At 45.7% G+C, this 23,182-nt stretch overlaps 1 protein-coding gene across 2 annotated transcripts in view; it reads right to left on the bottom strand.

Moving 5' to 3' along the window:
* Nucleotides 1-23,096, bottom strand: part of SKA2 (spindle and kinetochore associated complex subunit 2) — a 37,696-nt gene extending 14,600 nt beyond the window's left edge. Inside the window, exons 1-2 of one of the 2 annotated variants that reach the window (XM_077482221.1) lie at nucleotides 22,941-23,096; nucleotides 10,389-10,478 (exon numbers count right to left, since the gene is read on the bottom strand). In XM_077482221.1, coding sequence (XP_077338347.1) covers nucleotides 10,389-10,478; nucleotides 22,941-22,973 — 123 coding nt within the window. In that variant the 5' untranslated portion in view covers nucleotides 22,974-23,096. Of the gene's footprint in view, nucleotides 1-10,388; nucleotides 10,709-22,940 lie in introns of those variants that run through there. The other variant, XM_077482220.1, reaches the window with a different exon arrangement.
* Nucleotides 23,097-23,182: the final 86 nt, after the last annotated feature.

Below are 23,182 nucleotides of genomic sequence, written 5' to 3'. Positions count from 1 at the left end.
GTGACACCGCCCCATTGTCACTATATATGTCACATGGGTTGGTCACATGGTGACCCCGCCCCCTTACGATGTCATAGTCCCCATGTGACATCAACCCATGTGACCAACCCATGTGACATATACCATGTGACACCGCCCCATTGTCACTATATAAGTGGCCGCGCAGCGCGGCTCTGGCATTCCGGCCGGAGAGAGTGACGTGTCAACATCTCCTGAAGAAGAAGAACAAGAAGAAGAACGGAAGGCGACCGGAAGGCGACAGAAGACCGGGCCACCGCCTCTAAAAGAGCTATAAGAAGGCGCGGTGGCCCGGCAGAAGAACGGAAGGCGGCGGCGACAGAAGACCGGGCCACCGCCTGTAAAAGAGCTATAAGAAGGCGCGGTGGCCCGGCAGAAGAACCGAAGAGGGGGACAAGACCCCCGAAGTCAGGAGAAGAGGCCGGCGGTGGGGGAGGAAGAAAGCCGGACTCCTCCGCTAGCAAAAGAGCTACAAGAAGATAGCAGAGGAGTCCGGCGAGAAGACCCCCGAAGACAGAAGACCCCCGGAGCTGTGCAATAAAATATTTTATCTCGTGTGTTGTGTTTTTTTTTTTTGGGTACTTTTATTTTACAGGTGAATGGGTAGGGGTACATTGTACCCCATACTCATTCACATAGGGTGGGGGGCCGGTATCCGGGGGCCCCCTTATTAAAGGGGGCTCCCGGATTCCGATAAGCCCCCCGCCCGCAGACCCCGACAACCAACGGCCAGGGTTGTCGGGAAGAGGCCCTTGTCCTCATCAACATGGGGACAAGGTGCTTTGGGGTGGGGGGGGGCGCGCGGCCCCCCCTTCCCAAAGGCACCCCCCATGTTGAGGGCACGCGGCCTGGTACGGCTCGGGAGGGGGGGGGGCGCGCTCGCCCGCCCCCTTTCCTGGCCGGCCGGGTAACGTGCTCGGACAAGGGTCTGTTGTGGACTTTGGGGGGACCCCCACGCCGATTTTTTCGGCGTTGGGGTTCCCCTTTAAGTCCATACCAGGCGGCGGGGCCCGCGACGTCTCCTTCGCGGGCCCCGCCTACCTGGAGACGCGCTCGAAATGAGCAGACTTTCCTCCGAGCGGGAACAGTTTGCTCATTTCGAAAGTGGCCTACACACGGGCGGACTGTCCGCTCAAACCAATTTCCGAAAAACTTCGTCAAACTGTCCGCTGAAACTGTCTGCTGAAGCCCCACACACGAGCGGACTGTCCGCTGAAACACTGTTCAGCGGACAAAGTTGAGGGAACAGTCCGCCCGTGTGTACGCGGCCTGACTTCCAAAAGGGAGCCGTGGCAGACAAATACACCTTCAGAGACCTAACCACATCTATAGTGTGGAGGGCCACCTCCTTAGGGTGCTTCGGCTTAGGACACAGAGAAGGCAATACAATGTCCTCATTGATATGAAAAGCCGAGACCACCTTCGGTAGAAAGGACGGTTGCGGACGCAACACCACCTTATCCCTGTGGGGGGGGGGGGGTGTGCGCGCAACGGTGGACGCACCGGAGGGACTACGTGACGTACCCCCTGAACAAAAAGGTACTCACTAAAGGAGTGCGATGCCAGGGGTCGTAGGGAGGGAAAAAAAATAAAAAATAAGACAGCCAAGGCTGAAATTTGTGTTTTGATGGTGCTTGATGCCAATCTCTGGTCCACTCCTTGCTGGAGAAACAGCAGGATCCTGGATATGGCAAAGGAGCGTGGATGCCATCCTTTCTCCTCACACAGATGTAGGCCTTCCAGGTAAGATGGTATATCTTACGAGAAGATTTCCGTGCCCTCAACATAGTTGGAATCACCGAGTCTGAAAGACCCCAGTTCCTCAAAACCTGGCTCTCAATAGTAATGCCGTTAAAGCCAGCGATGGTAAAGCAGGATGGAGAATTGGACCTTGAGATAGGAGGTCCTGTCGCAATGGCAGTAGCCAGGGAGAGTCTGCCACCAGACACACCAGGTCTGTGTACCAAGGACGCTGAGGCCAATCTGGGGGAACCAGTATTACCCCCTCGGCTTCCACTCTGCGAAGCAGACGTGGCAACAGTTTCAGTGGAGGAAAGGCGTAGATTAGCTGGTACTGATCCCACGGAGCCACCAGCGCGTCTGTCCACGGATCTAGTCCTGGACACGAATCTTGGCACCTTCCGATTGAGACGGGAGGACAAATAGATCCACATGTGGTGTGCCTCACTTCAGGCACAGCAGCCTGAACATCTCCGGATGCAATGCCCATTCTCCTGGGTCCAGCATCTGTCGACTCAGATAGTCCGCCTGCCAGTTCTCAACTCAAGGGATGTAAATGGCCGACAGGGCCGGTACGTGACGCTCTGCCCACCGAAGTATGTGAGCGACCTCCCATGCAGCGGCTGAGCTTCTGGTTCTCCCTCTGTGATTTACGTACACCACAGCCGTGGCGTTGTCTGACTGTATCCTGATCGGATGCCCTTGAAGTCTCATCGACCATGTGTGGAGACACAGCCTGATCGCTCTCAGTTCGAGCAGATTGATCGGCAACTCGGATTCTTCCGTCGACCAGAGGCCCTGAGCCAACTGAACCCTCAACACTCCACCCCAGCCGGATAGACTGGCGTCCGTAGTGACCACCGTCCATTTCAGAGGAAGGAACGATTTTCCAGCCTGAATCACCAGGGACCCCAAGATCAGCGAGTCCCTGACTGCCTGGCTCACCTGGATCTGTCGAGATTTGTCCCATTTTGACAAGATCTCCTTCTGCAGAAAGGTGTGGAACTGGGCGCAAGGTACTGCCTCGAAGGAGGCTACCATGAGTCCCAGTACTCGTATGCAAAACCACTTGCGGTTCATCAGCAGTCTTACCGCGGACCTCAGAGTCTGCAATTTGTCTGAAGGGAGAAAAACCTCTCGCTTCCCTGGGAGTCCAACAGCAAACCTAGGTACTCCAGATGCTGGGTTGGCACAAGCACTGACTTCTTTAGGTTCAACAGCCACCCAAATTCTTTTAGGGTCTGCATGGTGATCGCCATATCCTCCTCTAATTCTGAGACGGAAGATGCTCTCAGGAGGAGATCGTCTAGGTATCCCACGATCATGATCCCACGTTGTCGCAGCAATGCCAATACCTTGGTAAAGACTCGGGGGGGGCTGAGGCCAGACCAAAAGTAAGAGCCACAAATTGGTAATGGGCTTCCGACTGCAAAAACGCAAAGACTTTTGACGCCGAAGGCATATGGATATGTGCAGGTACACATCCTGGATGTCCAAGGATGCCAGGGAGTCCCCTTGATGGAGTGCAGAGACTACTGAGCGAACTGATTCCATCCTGAACCTCTGCACTTTTACAAAGTGATTGAGGGCTTTCAGGTCAAAGATCGGACGTACCCCTTCCTTCTTGAGAACCACAAAACAGATTTGAGTAGAATCCCTGGAAGAGTTCCGGAACAGGTACAATCACCCCTCGATTCAGCAAGTCCCTTACAGCCCCCAACAGGGCCTCCCGGCAAACCGGGGATACGGGTATGCTGAAGGGGAAGAATCTGTTTGGCGGCCAAGAGAGGAACTATCTTGTAGCCTGCGGAAATCAGATTGCGGACCCATTAGTCGGATAACCGGGGAGGACCACCGGGCTGCAAACTCCCGAAGGCGACCCCCCACCCGAGATATGGGTGGGGGCAAACCTTCATGCGGTAGCACTTTTATTCACAGGCTTGGTAGGCTTGCGGTTCCAGGGACGTTTTTGACTGTCTGTGGGCGTCCTGTCGGGCTGGGGACGTTTTGTCGAAGCACCGTGCAGGCAAAAAAGCCGCTTGTGAGTGGAAAAAAGAGGGCCCTTGCTTGCGGCGTGGCTCCTTAGCCTTCCTGGCCTGTGGGAGTAGAGTACTCTTACCACAAGTGGCATTTTTAATCATGTCATCTAACGAGGATCCAAAGAGCCGTTTGCCAAGGAAAGGAAGATCCGTCAGGGCTTTCTTGGATGCCTGGTCAGCAGACCAGCATTTTAGCCAAATCAGGCGCCTCAGCACCACAGCTGACACTGAAACCCTGGATAACAGAGGCAGAGTATCCAGGGCCGCGTCACAGATGGCCTTGCACTAGTTGGTCTGCTCGTTCCACGCAGACAGGGGAGGCCTGCTGCTCTCCCAATTCATGGTGCTAAAGTTTTGCCCACTCATTCAGTGTCTGCGACACCAGTGCGGATGCCAGTACAGGTCGCACGGCTGACCCCACAACCGTAAACAAGGAACGAGCCACCGCCTCAGCCTTCCTGTCCGTGGGATCCTTGAATGCAGGTGTCCCCTTAACCGGGATCGTGGTTACTTTATTCAACCTAGATACTGGGGGGGTCCACGACCGGAGGAGCCGACCATTTCTTGAGAAGGCTTTCCTCAAAGGAGTAACACACCGCCATGTATTTGGGGACCGCAAAAAGGTCAGTTGCGGGCGACCCCATTCCTTGTAAATGAACTTATCAAAATAAGTCAGATACAGGAACACCTTAAGTCAGTGATGGCGAACCTTGGCACCCCAGATGTTTTGGAACTACATTTCCCATGATGCTCAACTACACTGCAGAGTGCATGAGCATCATGGGAAATGTAGTTCCAAAACATCTGGGGTGCCAAGGTTCGCCATCACTGCCTTAGGTGAACGTGCTGGCTTGTGAGACCCAAAAGGGGACCGGTACATCAGCAGATGGATCCGCTGGCTCCAGAATCTTCAGGGTATCACGCACAGCTGTTATAACTGTTCCAACTAGCGGACCCGGACGGGGACTCATCCTCACTGGCCGAACGGTCCTGGTCAGAGTCATCTGACAAGACAGAGCAGGGGTCACCGGGACCCGAGTCTGCATCAGAGCTCTCCCCAGAGGACGGTGGGGTGGTCAGGGGCCGCTTTTTAGCACCTTTCTTCCCATGTGCCGCCTCTATCTTGGCAACAAACAAATTGAGGACTGCCGTAAGGGTGTCCATAGGGACCGCACAGTCCACAGGTGACCCGGTTGCAATTGCCTGGATTTCGGGGGAAGAAACTCCAGTTTCTGAAGCCATGCTTACCCTACCCTGCCTGCCACCCGAAGAGGACTTAGGACAGTGACAGTCCCACCCTCCTGCTGCCGCTGACTGAGGGGCTCTAACCCACTGCACTCACCACCCTGAGCAGTTCCACGCTGTATTACAGCAGTGCCTGTCATTCTCCAGCGCTCCCAGATGCAGAGATAGCAAAGCTGTGTCGGTGGCTGACCACACAATCGGTGAGCGATCTGACACACGTGTCCAGAATCACAAGATAAACCTCCCAGCGCTCTGTGATGACCAAGCAGAGGGCACAGGGGCTGCTGCTAGAGCCAAAAAAACAGGCTCCGGCTACAAGAAAATGCCCGCCAGTGTTCTAATAGAGAATTACTAGGAAAATGGCTACTTGAAGCCAGAAGCATGTCTGACTTGCCAACACTTAAAATGGCCGCCGATCAGTGCCACAAGAGGCATAGAGAAAGCATGTGGCAGACACAGCTCTGCACCAACACAGGGGCAGAACACACAGGCATTCAGCGGGACTAAGCTGCAGGACCCAGGCACCCCAGTACAGCTAAACCCCCCAGGTGAGAGCACAGGACACATGCACGCACCGCTCAGCATTATGGAGGGGGTGAAAGGGGCCCCCGAATTGACCTCCCAGGGAATGCCCAGCTGCTCCACCCTGCCGAGACAGGGAGAGCTGTACTTACCAGTCCTGAAGAGCTGAGGGACATTCCATGGTAGTCAACTCCTGATCAGTACAGGGAAGACTACTGGCCCGGCATACTGTGACACAGACATCACTAGCCCGGTCATATGTATGCTCCGGAGCATAAAGCTCACCGACGAGCTCTGTAGCTGAGGTATGTCGTGGCCTGCAAAGCCGTAGCTGCGACCGGCACACGCTCAATGGCTGGACTGAGGAGACTACAAGGATAAGTGAACCAGCCTGCCACCCAGCCGGCTGTTGATAGACGATCACAGGATCATTCATCTTGCGCAAAAAGCCAAGCTCCTGCATCAAGAAAAGAAAAAAAAAAAAAAATATATAAAACACCACACGGACCTATGGGCCTGCAGGGTTCCTAGGTGCATTTCCTTCACTAGGCAAAATAAAACAGCTTGCTGGGGCAGGCTGTGGGGGTTGTAGCCTAGGGACCGCCCCCTGGGCGGAACTAAAAGTTCTGAAGTGTTGTGTTACAACTTTGCCTAGTAATCTCCAGTGATAGGGCTGACAACTCATTTTGTTACAGAGAGGAGCTGTGTCGGTCGGTGAAGAAAAAAATAAATAAATAAAAATAATATTGTTTTTGGTGGGGGTAAACTATATTGGGGGCAATACCGTGTCGCAACAATGGAGCTCCCTTACAGTGCTTTGCAAAATTATTCACCCCCTTGCCATTTTTTGTGCTTTGTTGCCCCACAACCTGGAATTAACATGGATTGTTTGAGGATTTGTATCATTTAATTACAGAATATGCCAACAACTTTGAAGAAATTTTTTTTTTTTTTTTTAATAATAGGACAAAATAACAGAAAGCCAATGTGCATAACCATTCACCCCCTCCATAAAGTCAATACTTTGTAGAGCCACCTTTTGCAGCTATCACAGCTCCAATTTGCTTTGGATAAGTCTATGAGCTTGCCACATCTTACCACTGTGATTTTTGCCCATTCCTCCTTGCAAAACTGCTCCAGCTCCTTAAAGTTGGATGGTTTGCGCTTGTGAACAGCAATCTTTAAGTCTGACCACAGATTTTCTATTGGATTGAGGTCTGGGCTTTGACTAAGCCATTCCAACACATTTACATGTTTCTCCTTAAACCACTCAAGTGTTGCTTTAGCAGTGTGCTTGAGGTCATTTTCGTGCTGGAAGGTGAACCTCTGCCCTAGCCTCAGATCACACACAGAGTGGTGCAGGTTTTGCTCAAGAATATCCCTGCATTTAGCACAATCCATCTTTCCCAAAACTCTGACCAGTTTCCCAGTCCCAACTGGGTGATGTGATGTGTTGGGTTGGGTTTGGCCAAGACATAGTTTTTTTTTCTTTGATAGCCAAAAAGTTCAATTTTAGTCTCATCAGACCAAAGCACTTTCCTCTATACATTTTGGGATTCGCCCACATGACTTTTTGCAAACTCAAAATGTGCCATTTTGTTTTATGCTGAAAGAAATGGTGCGATTCAGCAGTGGTAATGCCGACAGCCACATGTTTTCATTTCACGACAGTGCAAGCGAGCACAGCCTACATGAGTGGAAAATCTGCTCTAAATTCAGGAGCATCATTGCCATCCTATCACAGAAAGCTGCATTAGATGGACTTAACTTGCAGGTTTTTTTTTTTTTAAATCTTTATTTAGAAGAAGCAATTAAAGAAAACCTTTTGAACACCGACATATCAGCACTGGGTACAGCAAATGTTTTATACAAAATCAAAGTGATACAGGTAAACCAAAAAGCACTGGCCTTTTGGTTTTTCTTTTCTTTGTTTCTATTACAAAACTTTGTAAATAAGTACATTTTCTCACTGATGAGGTGGCACCGAGGGTCACTGATTGGCATACCTGGTGGTCCTGGGTGGGGCCGCAGTGGTAAATTAGCGCAGACCGTCCCATCAGCTCTCCTCTACTCATGTCTCAGTGTGAATGGAGGAAAAGCTGATAAATGGCTCTTCCCATTTACACTGATCAGCTGTAAATGGACACAGCTGATCATGTGGTAAAGAGCCTATGTCAGAGGCTCTTTACCAAAATCAGAGATGCAGCGTGTCAGACTAAAACACAACCGTTCGATGCACTGCGCACCCCCCGTGGGCGTGCACTGGCTTGTTATCTTGCTGGATGTCATATGACGCCCAGTCAGGATAACGGAAACACTTCCTGGCCATCATTCTGTATACGGCAGGCAGGAAGTGGTTAAACACCTTTTGTGTAAACTTCCATTTACTATTTAACAAAGCTTAGCCAGCAATACTACCATAGGAATATGCACCATACTCTTTAATTAAAGTGATACTAAACAGAGAAATGTTAATTACCATAATTCATTCACATAAATCCCATTTATCATTGCACTATATATATTTTTATTTTATTTTTTTAAGCCTCCAAGTACTTTATTCCTGCAGCACTTGTGTCGTCACATGAATTTTCCCTGTTTTTTTGTAAATGTAATCAGCATACTACATCCCTCTCCCATAGTGTTTAGCAATAGCAGGACATGTGGAAGGAAGGAGGGAAGGGAGTGTCATTTACCACTGTTTATGCCTACATGTGTATATGTGACTCTATAGTCATGAGTGGCTGCACAGAGAAGAAACAGGAGCAAGATGGGAGGGACAGCTGAAGGAAGCATCAACCAGGTGTATTTCACACTACACAAGATGAATGCTTTAGTGGCTTTGTGAGGGATAAATACATAGAGACATTTTCAAGTGACTATAGAGTCACACATACACATGTAGGCATGAACAGTGGTAAATGACACTCCCTTCCCTCCTTCCTTCCACATGTCCTGCTATTGGGTTGAATGACACTTTAACACAGAGCAAAACAGATTCATGGCAATACTGCTTATATCATTTGCCTGAATACTTTACTAGATTTTCTTTGCTATTTACAAAGTTCAAATTAAAAAATTTTTTTGGAATTTAAACGATCGGATTTTGTTGTCAGAATATTTTCGATCCGGCTATCAAACTTTGTGTGTCGGAAATTCAGACGGAAAAAGTCAGATTGAGCCCACACACGATCAGATTTTCCGAGATGATTCGATTGCACACTTTCTATCAGAAAGTCTGACCGTGTGTACAGGGCATAAATCCTCTTGTATTTTGTAACTGTATTGCCTTCTTTTATATTGTAAAGAGCTGCGTAAACTGTTGGCGCTATATAAATCCTGTATAATAATAATAATAATAATAATAAATACACAAATCGTAATTATTAGTGTAACTTGCAGGGATTTTAAGAAAACTGTGTTGTACATTCCTACTTTGTTACTCTGAAGGAACAGCAGTTTGTGTCCATGTGCAAAGTGAATCTGAATGGGTGTTTTCTTTTACAATTATCAATCAGCTGCTGCGCCTGCAGGGCTCTGAGGAAGGTTGCAGGGTTTGAATCACTTTAGACGTGATTTCCCTTTGAAAGCATCTCATCAAAAATGACATTTTTGTTGCAGGGGATGCTCAAAATCTGACTTGTATCTTAGAGCAGAATTCTGGGAAAAAAAAAATAAAAAATCAGTGAGCCAATCACGCAAGGAAGAACCTTGGCAAGGGGGGGGGGGGGGGGAATTCTGTACACCAGCGGTTCTCAACCCTGTCCTCAAATACCCCCAAACAGGCCAAGTTTTGGGAATTTCTCCAAAATAAAATAGCTATCCAAAATACCAAACCACTGACCGATTTAAAGCACCTGTTCAAAATAAAGGAAAACCTGCAAACATGGCCTGTTGGGGGTACTTGATGTAAACCATCTGTGTAGCAAACACCTAAAGGTTGCCATAATGCATTGCATTTTACAGAAAGTTACAGAACTGCAGATTGAAGAGAGAAGGCATTTTATTTTTTATTAACATTCAGTTACAATACGACTTGTGTTGCAATTGTATACGCTATATATTTTATTTGCATCCCCCCCCCCCCCCCATGAAAGTAGAATTACCCTTTAACTAAATTAGGTGTTATGATGAACAAACCCATTAATACTTCCAACGGTGAGATTCCACAGCTTAATATATCCCACACTGCCTTATCTACTGTGGTCACCATGCACCAGTCACAGCTTTCGGCTCTCTGGATCCTCAAAAGGTTAAGCATGCTGTTCGCTTTTTCACCCCCCCCCCCCCCCCCACCTACCTCTTGGTTTTAGAATTAAATAATTATCTCCAAAAGAGCATGACTCCCCCTCTCTCTCTGATTAAAATCCACAAATTTCTAAATGATAAATACATGGTAACCTAAATTCCATTTGTTCGTTTTGAAATCAGTGCTAGAAAAGGATAACTAAAATAGTTGCTTGTCAAGGATAACATTTTCTCTTTATGCCAATAATTCCCATTTTATTTAAATGGATGAGCCCCATGTTCTATTGTTTCAGCAAAACTGTAGCAAATTATTCGCAGCAGCTAATGAGATTTAAACAAAAAAAAAAAAAAAAAAAAAGAAAAATAAATACTACACTAAAATCAATTGCATATTTGGTTGCATCAGCTCTACTTTCTCCAGTTCCCTTAAATCAGCACCATTTCACTAAAACATCTAAGTGCATTAGATACAGAATTGCTATGTGTGTTAAAGTTATACTGCGCAGTGTGTTACAGAAGGTACTCCAACGTCCGGAATTAATTTCGGTCACTCGTCAGTTTAAACAGTGCAGTTACCTGAGCTGCAGACTCATCTGGTAGGCTCTTCCGTATTTCAAACTCAAGCTTTTGTTCAATGTAGTCCAAGTCAGATTCAGCTTTTTGGAACTGAAATTCAGATTTATAGATTTTTATTATGTGCAGCATTAAAACTAGATTAGGGGGAAAAAAACAAAACACAGCAATAAACTCAGTAATAACATGACTTACAACGATTACAGTAACTAGAACAGCTCATAAGAGCCATGTGTTCCTCCCTCTAGAATAACTTTGCATTCTGTACATTAATTGCATCCAATCCTTGCTTGTCGTGGGACGATGTGGTCTCTGCTCTCAGATGCTTTGACAATACTATTGCACTGCTAGCTGTATATTACAGTAGTGCAATAAAGTCAGAGCATAGGATTAGCAGAAAAAAGCTTACCGTTTAATAGAGAAAGCCAATAAGATTTCAGGGGCACTTCCAGACTAACAGCGGCAGGTTGTCCATCCAAAATGTGCTTTGGGTCACAGGCCAATGCCCTTTTAACATTGCACTGCTTTATGTGTGTGGCCACTAGTAGTACAACATAAAAAGGGCGCTGGACAGGATTCTGGAACGTTGGTGATAACAGTTATCATTGGCAAGAATAAAAAAAAAAAATGGTTAGGCGTTTATCATGCATAGGTAAACCATATATACCCAGGTCTGAAAGCAAACCTTGTTTGGGGGAAAAAAAAAATAAAAAAAAATCTCATTCGCATAATAAATCAAACTGGTGCATGCTTTGTTCAATGAAACAAATACCCTGCATAAGACACTGGATATCATATTTAAAGTGGCCTGAAGATGAAACATGCTTACCTATACAGTATCAGAAATAACAGGGAGACCTCTAGAGCTAAGCCCATGGCAGGGTGAAAATCATCAGTGGGCACGGCTTGGAAGGTGACAAGCTGAAGCCATTTCGCTACACATGGTGACTGGGCTGGCACCTGGTGTGCAGATCCCTATTCTCTTCGTACATTTTTAGCAGGATGGACAAGCCCTGTTGGATGTCGGCACCCAGCAACATTGAAGCAATGGGTTGTTGTATGTTTGTGCTTGGAGCGGTGCTCTTCATTGTTTTTTTTTTTTTTTTTTTTTTTTTTAGGGTCACATACTTACATATACATATTCTGTTATTATAGAACAGATACATACAGATATCTGTACACCAAGCTCGTCAGCTTAAGTACTTTGTGTCTAGATCAGGGGTCTCCAAAGTTTTCAGTACAAGGGCCACATTGTAGATTTTGTAAAAAGTTGCAGGCCACAAAAATCGGTTATTAAAAATGAATTTATAAAATCAGGGTCCCCGTTTATATATGGGCTCCCATCAGAGTCCTCCCCTTTACATTTGTGTCCCCATCGGAGTCTCCTCGCACAATCGGTGTCCCCATCAGAGTGGCACATTACCTCTTACATTGCCATCTTTACTGTACTGTGTGGCACGGTAACAGCACAGTACAGGTTTCCTGCACCTCCCGGCCTCTGCGCGCTGGTATACGAGCGGACCATAGGCAAAACGAATGCGAATATAAATAGAAAACTGGGGCCAGGAGCTGCTGCACTGATGAAGTCATTGGTTGCTGGGATGCTGGTGGTCCCAGCAACCAACTCCATAGTACAGGAGAGGAAGTGCAGGAGGTTAGCTTTGTCTGCTGCTTGGTGCAAATATTGCTGACAGCTACAAAGTTTTGTAAAAGCAAGCAAGCTGGCAGTGCAAGCGTCTGAATGAGCTGCAAACCAGACAAAAATGTACAATCTGGTATGATGTGGCCTGTGGGAAGGACTTTGTAGACCCCTGGTCTAGATAGTTTGATATATAGAGACTTCCTAAGGGATGTTCACAAGACTGCAGTCTTCCTCACCTCTCTGAAGAGTGATCCATGGCAGGTCACATTTCAGAGGGAATTTGACATGCAGCAATTTAACCCTATAAATGCCACACGTGGTGTGGCACCATAAACTTGCAAGGGTCACATTCAGTGGAGGTAATGTCCACTGAATTACATGCCAATTTAATATCTTGTCGCAGCAAGTGTACAGCCCTAGTATATGAATGGGGACCTTGGATTGTGGGCTCCTTGAGGGTAGGGACCGATGAGAGTGTGCAATGTACAGGGATAGGGACAATTGTAGACACTCACTCAGGTTGAACTGGATGGACAGGTGTCTTTATTCAACCTTACTAACTATGTAACATGACTGTTAAATGTATGGTGAACTAAACAAAGTTTCTGATCTTCCAATAATATTTTTGTCTGACAGTATGATCGTATATATAAAAAAACAAAACAAAAAAAAAAAAAAAACACTTCTTATATGGCTACAAATGCAACATCGGATTTGACCTGTCAGATCAAGATGACGTAGGACTAGACATACATTTTAAAGTTTTACCTGACTGGATATCATGTAATGGATGGTTTTGGTAGATCCTCAGTTTACAAAGTTCATGATGTATTTTACTGAGCTAGCATATCAAATCTAGACCAAAACGTGTCATGTTTGATGTTCATTGTATGTCAAGTCTAAGTTTTATTCAGCAGCTTAATTGCCAATGATTACAAGGACATAAAAGGTTGTAGGCCTACACAATGCTAGCACAAGCAATAAGTACAGGGAGATATGAAACCAATATTATTTTACTTAAAATCAAAACGGTTTTCTTTGAGTACATGACAATAAGGAACCATTTTCCCTATGGTGGTTATATAATAAGGTCTGTTCAGGAAAAAAAGCCTCATTACCACAACATTAATATCAGGAGCTGAAGTGAACATACATTTTCAGTTCTGCATTTGCTAATGTAAACCTGCCACAAATGTGGCAATTCAAACTGAGAAAAAGTTACATTCAGTAAATATATGGACAGAGGCAACTGAAGCTATATGCAAATATCAACTTTACCTATAAAACTTGAGCTGAGCCCCTCCAACCTCCTGAGCATATCTACTGGTTAACGAAGCTTCCAATCACATTAAGGTCCCTTTCACACCTAGCAATTTGAAAGTGCCTTTTTTTCGTGCAACACGCATAGGGCAACCCATTGATTTCAGAGGGTTGCCCTATACGGAACAAACAAGGCAAACTAGCTCATGTCGCACATCAAAAATATGTATTTGCAGCCTGTCACCAGTACAGTGTCATCATATAACCGATGTGGCAGTGATCAGGGACACTGACTGGTGACATACCGCACTGTGACCAGAAAAATACAGTGTTATCACTGTAAAACTATTATTGCTTATACCAAAAAATGTCATTGGTATAAGGCAGTGTTTCTCAACTCCAGTCCTCAAGGCGCCACAACAGGTCACATTTTCAGGCTTTCCATTATTTTTCACAGGCGATTTGATCAGTTTCACTGCCTTAGTAATTACCACAGCCATTTCATGTGAGGGAAATCCTGAATTCATGACCTGTTGGGGCGCATTGAGGACTGGAGTTGAGAAACATTGGTATAAGCAACCATTTTTACCGAATGAAATAGATTTATTCAGTGAGTATTGTTGTGATTGGCTATGACTGGCCACAGCTAGTCATGGTACAGGTGGGCTGTGATTGGCCCTGTCTGTACCATGTGATCACCATGACCAATGAAAGCTAGTAACACAACGGATGGCATGAAAGGAAGCCATCCATGGTTTACAATGGTCATGTGATCTACAGTGATTGGTCACAGCGATCACATGGCAGCGGTAGGGGGGCCAGTACAGTGATCTATCATCACTGCTGGGGACAGATCTCGCCCACAGCCCGGACGCATGCAAGGCACGTTCTGGGAGGATGTCCACCCAGGCCTTCATTTTGCTATAGGCCGGGTGGATATAATTTTTTGTCTGGTGTTCTGCTTTAACCCCCCTGGCGGTATTCCCGAGTCTGGCTCGGGGTGGAATTTTTATACCAAAAGCGGTATCCCCGAGCCAGACTCGGGACTGCATCGCTGGATCCAGGAGGAGGTTTACTTACCTTCTCCCTCGGATCCAGCGTTGTCTCCCCGCTGTACGAGCGAGCCGTGTCTCGCTCGATGCATCACATCGCCGATCTCCGTGCTCTGCGAGCGTTGCGACGCACGGGGACGGAGATCGGCGCCAAATTCAAAAAGTGAAACAAACAGTAAACATACAGTATAATGTAATCTTACAGATTACATTGGTCTGCCCAGTGTCCTGCATGCAGTTTTATGTAATAAAAACTGTTCTTTATGCCTGGAAACTGGAGATTGTCCATAGCAACCAAACTGTCATTTTACATCAAAAATGGTTTTAGACCAGCTAGAAAACAGCGATAATAAATTAGAATCACTCGCAGAATTGAGCGATAGCGATTTGTGGGGAGATCCATCATCAAATACTGAAAAGTAATGACAGTGACAATTCTGCAACTGAGCAAATTTCAGTGTTTTTGATTGGATTACATTATTGAATAATTTTTATTATTGTTATATTATTTGGTACAATTATTTATAATTATTTATTATATTATAATTTATGATTTCATTTTTCAAACTTTATTATACCCGGGATGTCTGCTAGACTCTGGTTTGGACAGATATAAGTGAGTTATTCCTAAGAATTGCAGGACTACAATATAAAACGCCAAATTTTCATGCAAAATAATGGTACCGCTTTTAGCACCTAAAATCCGAAATAATCGTACCGCCAGGGAGGTTAAGCAGCATTCTCCAAGCCTTTAAAAGTTCCTTTCCAGTGTTGGGATTATAAACACAAATCATGATGGGAGTGTTGAACGTCACTTTAGGCCTGGTTCACACCTATGCAATTTTTGTAGATTTGCACTACAGAACGTGTTCCATAGGAAACCCATGTTAAAACGGACTGTTGTGTGTGCAAGCAGGCTTTCAACCAGTAACGTTAATGCTTTCTTAAAACCTGCTAGCAGCTTATTTTAAGGGACAGCCAGCACTAGCATCATGATCTGCGTTTAACTACATGCCAACCGGGCCATATCCGAAAGACGGCTACAGCGCGATCAGCTTATTCTGGGAGGGTGTCCATGGACATCCTCCCAGAATCTTGCTCCAGGAATATTCGTGACCACCGGGTCCCGACACTTCACGGTAAATGGATGCCAATAGCCGCCGTTTACCGCGCGATTGTGCCGTCAAATGACAGAACAATCACTTGTAAACAAACTGGCGTCACGTCCGGCTCCTCTGTCCCCTCCTCGTAACGATCGGTACAGAGAGGGGAGAGATCAAGTGCTGCAGCGTTGTGGGCTGGATGTGTAGTGCCCACAGCGCTGACATGTGCCCATCCCAGCAATACTCATCCATCCAATCCACACTCAGCCATACCCAGCTTCAGCAATACCCGACCCAGCCATCCCATCAATACTCAGCCATTCCCATTCATGGCTCAACCATGCTTAGCCATCCCCATCCACGCCACTACATTGCCTCAAAGTGTAATAGGTAGTCAAATTAGATTTGAAATGTATGCCCCTACAACCAGCGCTGTATCCTGGCCTAGGGCAGCACGGAAAGAGTCCCCGCCGGCTTGTTAGTGTAGCACCAGTCCTATGGGGCTGAGAGGCAAATTAGTCAACCCCCCCCCCCCCCCCCATAAAGCGGCCTCATTGCTCCCGGTTCTAATTTTAACTATACTCTCATCCTTGACCAGAAACCTTCCTCACTGTGCTATGTTTTCTGCTGCACCATTGGCATGGTTATATCTTCTTAGTCCTCTCCATAAAATTATCAGAAATTCGTGATTAAAGTAGAACTATGGGCAACACTTTTTTTTACCCATTTTGGATAGCCTGAGGGAGGGTTATAACCTCTGTCAGTTTATTTTTTACCATCCCTGTCCCATTGCAGAGATTCCCCTTCACTTACTGCCCCATAGCCAAACAGGAAGTGAGAGGAAATCTATGCAAATTAAGGGAATCCACTGCCCGCCCGCCCGCCCACCCTCCCAGGCCATCAGAACTAGTGTCCCCACTCGAAAATGTCAGGGCTGGTCTTAAATGGCAAGGGGTGGGTCATATTTAAATTAGGGGGTGCATGAGTTTATTCAGGCCTAGGGCAGCACAAAACCTAAATACACTACTGCCTACAACACCTGATGGCGCTCCCTGCATGTTGGACCTCTGTATGTGGCCAGGCTGTGTAAAAGTCTCACATATGGTATCATTATACTCAGGAGTTGGAGAATCTATTTTAGGGTGTAATTTTTGGTATGCACATGCTAGGTGTTAGAAATATTGTAAAAATGGACAACTTTGTGTAAAGAAAAGGAAAAAAAAAAAAGTGTTTATTTTCTTTCCACATTTTCCAAAAACTTGTAGAAAAAAAAAAAAATACATGTTCAAAAGACTCAATATGCTTCATAGATTATAGATTGGGGTGTTTTCTTTCCATAATTGGGTAATTTTTGGAGTGTTTTTATTGTACTGGTGCTCCAGGGCCTTCAAAAATGCAAGAAGTAGTCAAGAAATTAGATGTGTAATTTATGCTCCTAGAACGCCTGAAGGTGCTCCCTGCATGTTGGGCCTCTATATGTGGCTACACTGTGTAAAAGTCTCACACATGTGGTATTGCTGTACTCGGGAGGAGTAATAGAATGCATTTTGGGGTGTAATTTGTGGTATGCATATGCTGTGTGTGAGAAATAACCTGATAATATGACACTTGTGAAAAAAGAAAAATAAATCTTGATTTTGCAAAGAATTGTGGGGAAAAAAAATTACAAAAAAAAAATAAAAATCACCATGCCTCTTTCTAAATACCTTGGAACGTCTACTTTCCAAAAATTGGTTATTTGGGGGGGGGGGGGGGGGCATTTCTTACTGTCCTGGCTTATTAGGGTCTCAAGAAATGAGCTAGGCCGTCAGTACTTCAGGTGGTCAATTTTTAGTGATTGGCACCACAGTTGTAGACTATAACTTTCACAAAGACCAAATTATATACACTGATTTGGATTATTTTTACCAAAGATATGTAGCAGTATAAAATTTGGCCAATATTTATTATGAAAAATTATTAATTTGCTAAATTTTATAGCAAACAACGAAAAATGTATTTTTTTCCCCCAGAACTGACGGTCTTTATTTCATTTATAGCGCAAAAAATAAACTCAGTGGTGATTAAATACCAACAAAAGAAGGCTCTTTGTGTGTGAAAAAAGTTAAATAAAAAAGGACAAAAATTTCATATGGGTACAGTGTTGCATGACTGAGTAATTGTCCTTCAAAATGTGAGAGCGCTGAAAGCTGAAAATTGGTCTAGTTAGTAAGGAGGTTTAAGTGCCCAGTGATCAAGAGGTTAACATGACAATCCCCAAACTCAGTCTCAAAAACCTTATACCTCTTCTGCTACCCATGGCACTTCACAGATGAGAAATCACAAACTGAAGTCTCTTCCAGGAATGTCAATCTCTTAAAAATAATCACTTGCTTTTGGTATAAATGACAAGTTTTCATTCCCAATGACATCAACTGCTTAGGAAAACACAGTGTCCACAGATGCTGGGGAGAGGACATAAGCTGTTGCCATCATTCAAAGGGGATGCAGGACATAATAGGCATGTGCCGATCATACTGGCTAAATTCTTTAAACTACATCTAGGAGATGTGACAAGGAGCTCTCCATGCAGAGAAGTGCCTGGTCACATAAACAAGGATCCAAAGCAGGAATAAGAAACATGTTTGAGAATTAAAACTACTACAAAACAGACATTAAAGCTGTGTTCCAGCCGTGATTTTATTTTTATTTTTTAAATCAGCAGCTGCAAACACCATAGCTACTGACTTTTAATAAGGGCACTTACCTGTCCAGGGAGCCTGCCCCCCCCCCCTCCCCCAAGGCCAATCCGTCCATCGGATCGGGTGCCAGCGCCACCATCTTAACGAAGCCTTGCAGCTTCACTGCCCGTTTCCTAGTGCGCAAGTTGCGCAGCGCTTTGTGAACGGTCCTGTTTTCTGGGACACACACGTCCCAGAAGGCAACGGGGCAGCTCACTGAAGAGGAGGAAGTGCCGCGGAATAGAAAGAGGCAGATTAAGAAGACTGCCTAGTAACACGGGTTTCTTGTAAGAAAAAAAAAAAAGTGTATAAATATATATTTATTTATTTTTTGATAATGTTAATGTTGTTTAGGATGGCCCTCTGCTTTAAGAAGAAACGGCTGATGTTTTCACACAGGAAAGGCAGGTGCCCTGTGGATAGTTTTATAATCATTCTGGCCAGAGCTGGGTTTTAACATCCCAAATTAAAAGCTAAAAGGGTGCTTTAAAAGTGTCAAGAGAACTTGTTGGCAGGTGTATGTAGTGGCCTTGGAAAGGGAGGCAGTGCTCCTACAATCACTTAAAGCGGGAGTCCGCCGGGACTCCGCGTTTTTTTTTTTTTTTTTTTTTAAAGCCAGCAGCTACAAATACTGCAGCTGCTGACTTTTAAAATAGTGACACTTACCTGTCCAGCGCGTCCGCGATGTCGGCACCCGAAGCCGATCTCTAGATCGTCTCTCGGGTCCTGCCGCCGCCATCTTAGGTATGGGAATCAGGAAATGGAGCCTTTCGGCTTCATTTCCCGGTTCCCTACTGCGCATGCGCGAGTTGCGCTGCGCAATAAGGACGGTCCCCGCTGCCTCTGGGATCTGTGTTTTTCCCAGCAGGCAGCGGGGCACTTGCGGAAAGGGGCGTAATCTACGCCCCTTTCCGCAGAGAGCTATCCCAGAAGTGGGTGCAGATACCTGTACTGTACAGGTATCTGCACCCCCCTCCCCCCTGAAAGGTGCCAATTGTGGCGCCGGAGGGGGGGGGGGGTTCCTATGAGCGGAAGGTCCACTTTAGGGTGGACCTCTGCTTTAAGCTGGATTCACACCTATGCATTTTTAGTGTTTAGCATTTTGCAAATTTGCACTACAGCCCAATTAACATGGTTTCCTATGGAACACGTTCTGTAGTGCAAATCTGCAAAATGCACAGGTGTGAATCCAGCCTAAAGCCCCATACACACTATCAGTTTTTCTGCTGAGTTTTTCCTTCAGGTTTACCAAAACCATGCAGTGCAAGGGCCTGCCTGATTGTATACAACTTGAAACTCCTAAGGTTTGACCTCATATTATATGGTTTTAGTAAATCTGAAGGAAAAACTCAGCAGGAAAACTGATAGTGTGTATGGGGGCGTAAATCACTTTCCCCTTTGTGTAAGCAGAGAAGTCATGTACAGTAACAGCTTTTTTTTTGCTGACACCAGGGGGAGCCCCAGCATAGAACCAATAGGGCCTTCGTCATAGACTCTGGGTGACATTTTGGAAGGGCTTGTGTCCAATTTTTGACTAAGCTCTCTCATGGGAGTCTGGTGGCCATTTGGGACACAGATTTGCAATCTGTCGCTAAGTAGCCAAGAACTGAGACAGCATAGATAAGGAAATTAATTCCATACTTGTAGGGATAGCCAGATTCCCAAAGAAGTATTCAATCAGTTGGAATTGGGCTAGATATCTAGAGCCTAGGGCAAGTTCTATATGCCCTTGGGGGAATGGCTTAGTTGCATGGTATGTCACTACAAGAGCTATCCTGTGAGCAAAGGAGTAACTTCTACAAAGGGATCCATTATTTTAATAGCGCATAAAAGGCAAGCTTCACATGCTCTCTATTCTGTAAGAATTGTACTTAAACTGAACTCTGGGGGGGGGGGGACAGTTGTGTCACCTTCTTCCCTTGATATATATACTACAAAGTGAGCACCTGCTACAAATCACTTGAAGCCTTAGTAATGCTTGGTTTAAACAGGCAGCCAGGGGGTGCCTACCCCGTCTGCCAAGCTAACAAGGCCTGGGACTTAGTACACACTACTGTAGTTGTGGCACAGAAAAATGTATACAACAGATTGTATTCAGCAGGCAGTACCGCCAAACGTGTTCTATTGAGGGACTGGGGAGCTCTGCTACCCCAAGACTCAAACACTTGTTTATTTCAATAGAAAAATTCCAGTTTGGCTGGACAAAAAAAAAAAAAAAAAAAACCATCAGCACCCAGGAGTGGGGATGAGCTCTGGTATGTTCGGATCCAGTCTGAACCCATCTGAGTGAGCCGGTCATAAAGCTGTCAGTGTATCGGGTAAATCATCTGTAACCGATGCATAGTCTCCCCACCCTGTAAGGAGATGTATGACAGCCACGCCCCAATGCATTTCACTCCACCCAAAAGGGGAAGTTCCACTTTACGTACTGCCCACTTTTAATAAACATAGAAACGACTGGAGCTCCTCTTATCATGGGGATATACACTCAATTACCAAAAGTATTGAGACACCTGCCTTTACACATGAACTTTAATGGCATCCCAGGGTCCATTTTTTATTTGGCCCACCCTTTACAGCGTCAACTCTCCTGGGAAGGCTGTCCACAGGGTTTTAGTCTATGGGAACGTTTGACCATTCTTCCAGAAGTGCATTTGCGAAGACAAGCACGGACGTTGGACGAGAAGGCCTAGCTCGCAGTCTCTGCTCTCATTCATCCCAAAGGTGTTCTATCAGGTTGAGGTCAGGACTCTGTGCAGGCCAGTCCATTTCCTCCACCCTAAACTCTCTCATCCATGTCTTTATGAACATTGCAGAGAAATACAGAAAGAGGGAGCAAAGTCCTGGAGAGAAGCTAATATTTTTCATATATTTGACAAAGAGTGGAGATGAGCAGTGGTAGCCTGCGCCAAGGTCATCCATGTGCGATGGAATCAGCGAGTCCATGGATTCAGGTATGGTGTGATCACCTCCTGAATGCGTGGCAGCCATTGCTCTATGGCCCTCTAAAAGCTGGATACACACCAACTTTCATTGTTAGATTTCCTTTACATTTTACAGGTTACCTTAACCACTTCAGCCCTGGAAGGTTTTACCCCCTTGACGACCAGGCCAGTTTTTGCAATACAGAAATGTGTTGCTTTAAACGGACAATTGCACGGACGCGTGACGCTGTACCCAAACAAAATTGACGTCTTTTTTTTTTTTTTTTACCCACAAATAGAGCTTTCTTTTGATCACCTCTGCAGTTTTTATTTTGTGTGCAATAAAAAAAAAAAAAAAATAAATAAATATATATATATATATATATATATATATATATATATATATATATATATATATATATATATATATATATATATAAAAAAACACCTTTCTGCTATAATACATATAAAAAAAAAATTGTATTTGTCAATAAATATTAAATATTCTCCTACATATTTTTGTGGGGGAGATCACAATAGGCATAAATATTGATTGGTTTGTGCAAAAAGTTATTGTGTCTATGAACTACAGTACATATTTAGGGCCTTTTTTTATTGTTTTTACTGGCAATGGTGGCGATTTTGGGCAGGACTGTGATATTGTGGCAGACAAAACTGACCCCAAGTGACACTTTTTGGTAACCAGTGACATTACTACATTGATCAGTGCTATAAAAATGCACAGATGAATGTATAAATGACACTGGCAGCCCTTCCCTGCCAGTGTAATTTATATTTGGATCGGTTAACAAGGACAATCAAGGGGTTAGGTGTGTTCCCTCAGGGTGTTCTAACTGTAGGGGAGGGGTGGGGGCTTACTGGGATGACAGATCACTAGGAACAGAAAATATCTGGCATGTCATTAGGCAGAACGAGGATCCCCGTTGTGCCCCTGTACACAGCGATCGTGGGTTATCGGTGGACATTGAAAAAACTCGCCACCGCCCTCATCTATAACTGGCTATAGCAGTAAGTGGCATTGGAAGGCTAAATCAGGTAAGGCCATGGGCACGATCCCGTGGCACACCCGCTATCCTCCTTGCACAGACCGACATACAGGTATGTCACTACACGCAGGAGAGCAGTAGATGCACGTGAGCTGGTTGGCAAGTAGTTAAACTATGTAGTGCAAGAGCCTGCCTGATTACATACAATTTCAAAATCTTTAGATTTTACCTCATATTAGACGTTTTTGGTAAATCAAAATAGAAAAAAAAAAATCTAAAGAAAATTGTATAGTGTGTACCCAGCTGATGTTGAACTGAATACACACTATACAACACGATCCACCCACACACCGCTCTGATACAAACAGAAGGCCATGTGTACCAGGGCTATGGGTGACCATGTGATCGATGTGCCCAGTAGTGTGGGAGGAGCCTGATGTGCCAAGGCAGAGAGGGGTAGAAGGTGGGGCAGGCTGGGCGATGGTGGCGTGCTCCCCATCCATAGGGAATGCTGATCGGGCTGTAGAGTGACAAGGACAGAGGGAGGGCAGGCAGGGATTTAGTGAGAAATAAGAGAGATGTTTGTGTAGGCGGACATAGAGGATCGGGCTGATCACAGTGGGTGTTGGCGTCTCCCGCCATTTCTCCCTCCATCTCCGGGCCCGCTATTCCCCTTCAGCCCCCTCCCCCATCCATACCACCCGCGGGAAGTACGGTGCCCTGGCGGAGAAGCCCCATATCTAAGGCCGCTGCGAGCAGCATGTCCGACAGCCGTCTTATCCTCACAGCTGAGCGTCTATTCCCGCAGGGCCCGCTCCCCTTACGGCCTACACAGCGCCCGTCTTACCAGAGCCTCCAGCTTATTGACTGCTGTCTCCATGTTGAATAGTTTACATTCCTCAGGCGGACCCGGGAATACGAGCGGGGGAGGGTACGGAGGAGGAGCCCTGCCTCCACTGTACTAGACGGAGGCCACACAATCCGCGCTGCTCATTGGCCAGCTGTCATTTTCAACCTAGCTCCGATTGGTGTGCCGCCGATGAGTCCGGCAAGTTGATTGGCTGGAGTGATCTCGCCCGCGTTGCCCCA

This window comes from Lithobates pipiens, unplaced genomic scaffold, assembly GCF_037356315.1.
Source record: "Lithobates pipiens isolate NorthernLeopardFrog02 unplaced genomic scaffold, aLitPip1_a1.2 Scaffold_16, whole genome shotgun sequence".
NCBI lineage: Eukaryota > Metazoa > Chordata > Amphibia > Anura > Ranidae > Lithobates > Lithobates pipiens.
This window is presented reverse-complemented; position numbering and strand designations above follow the sequence as displayed.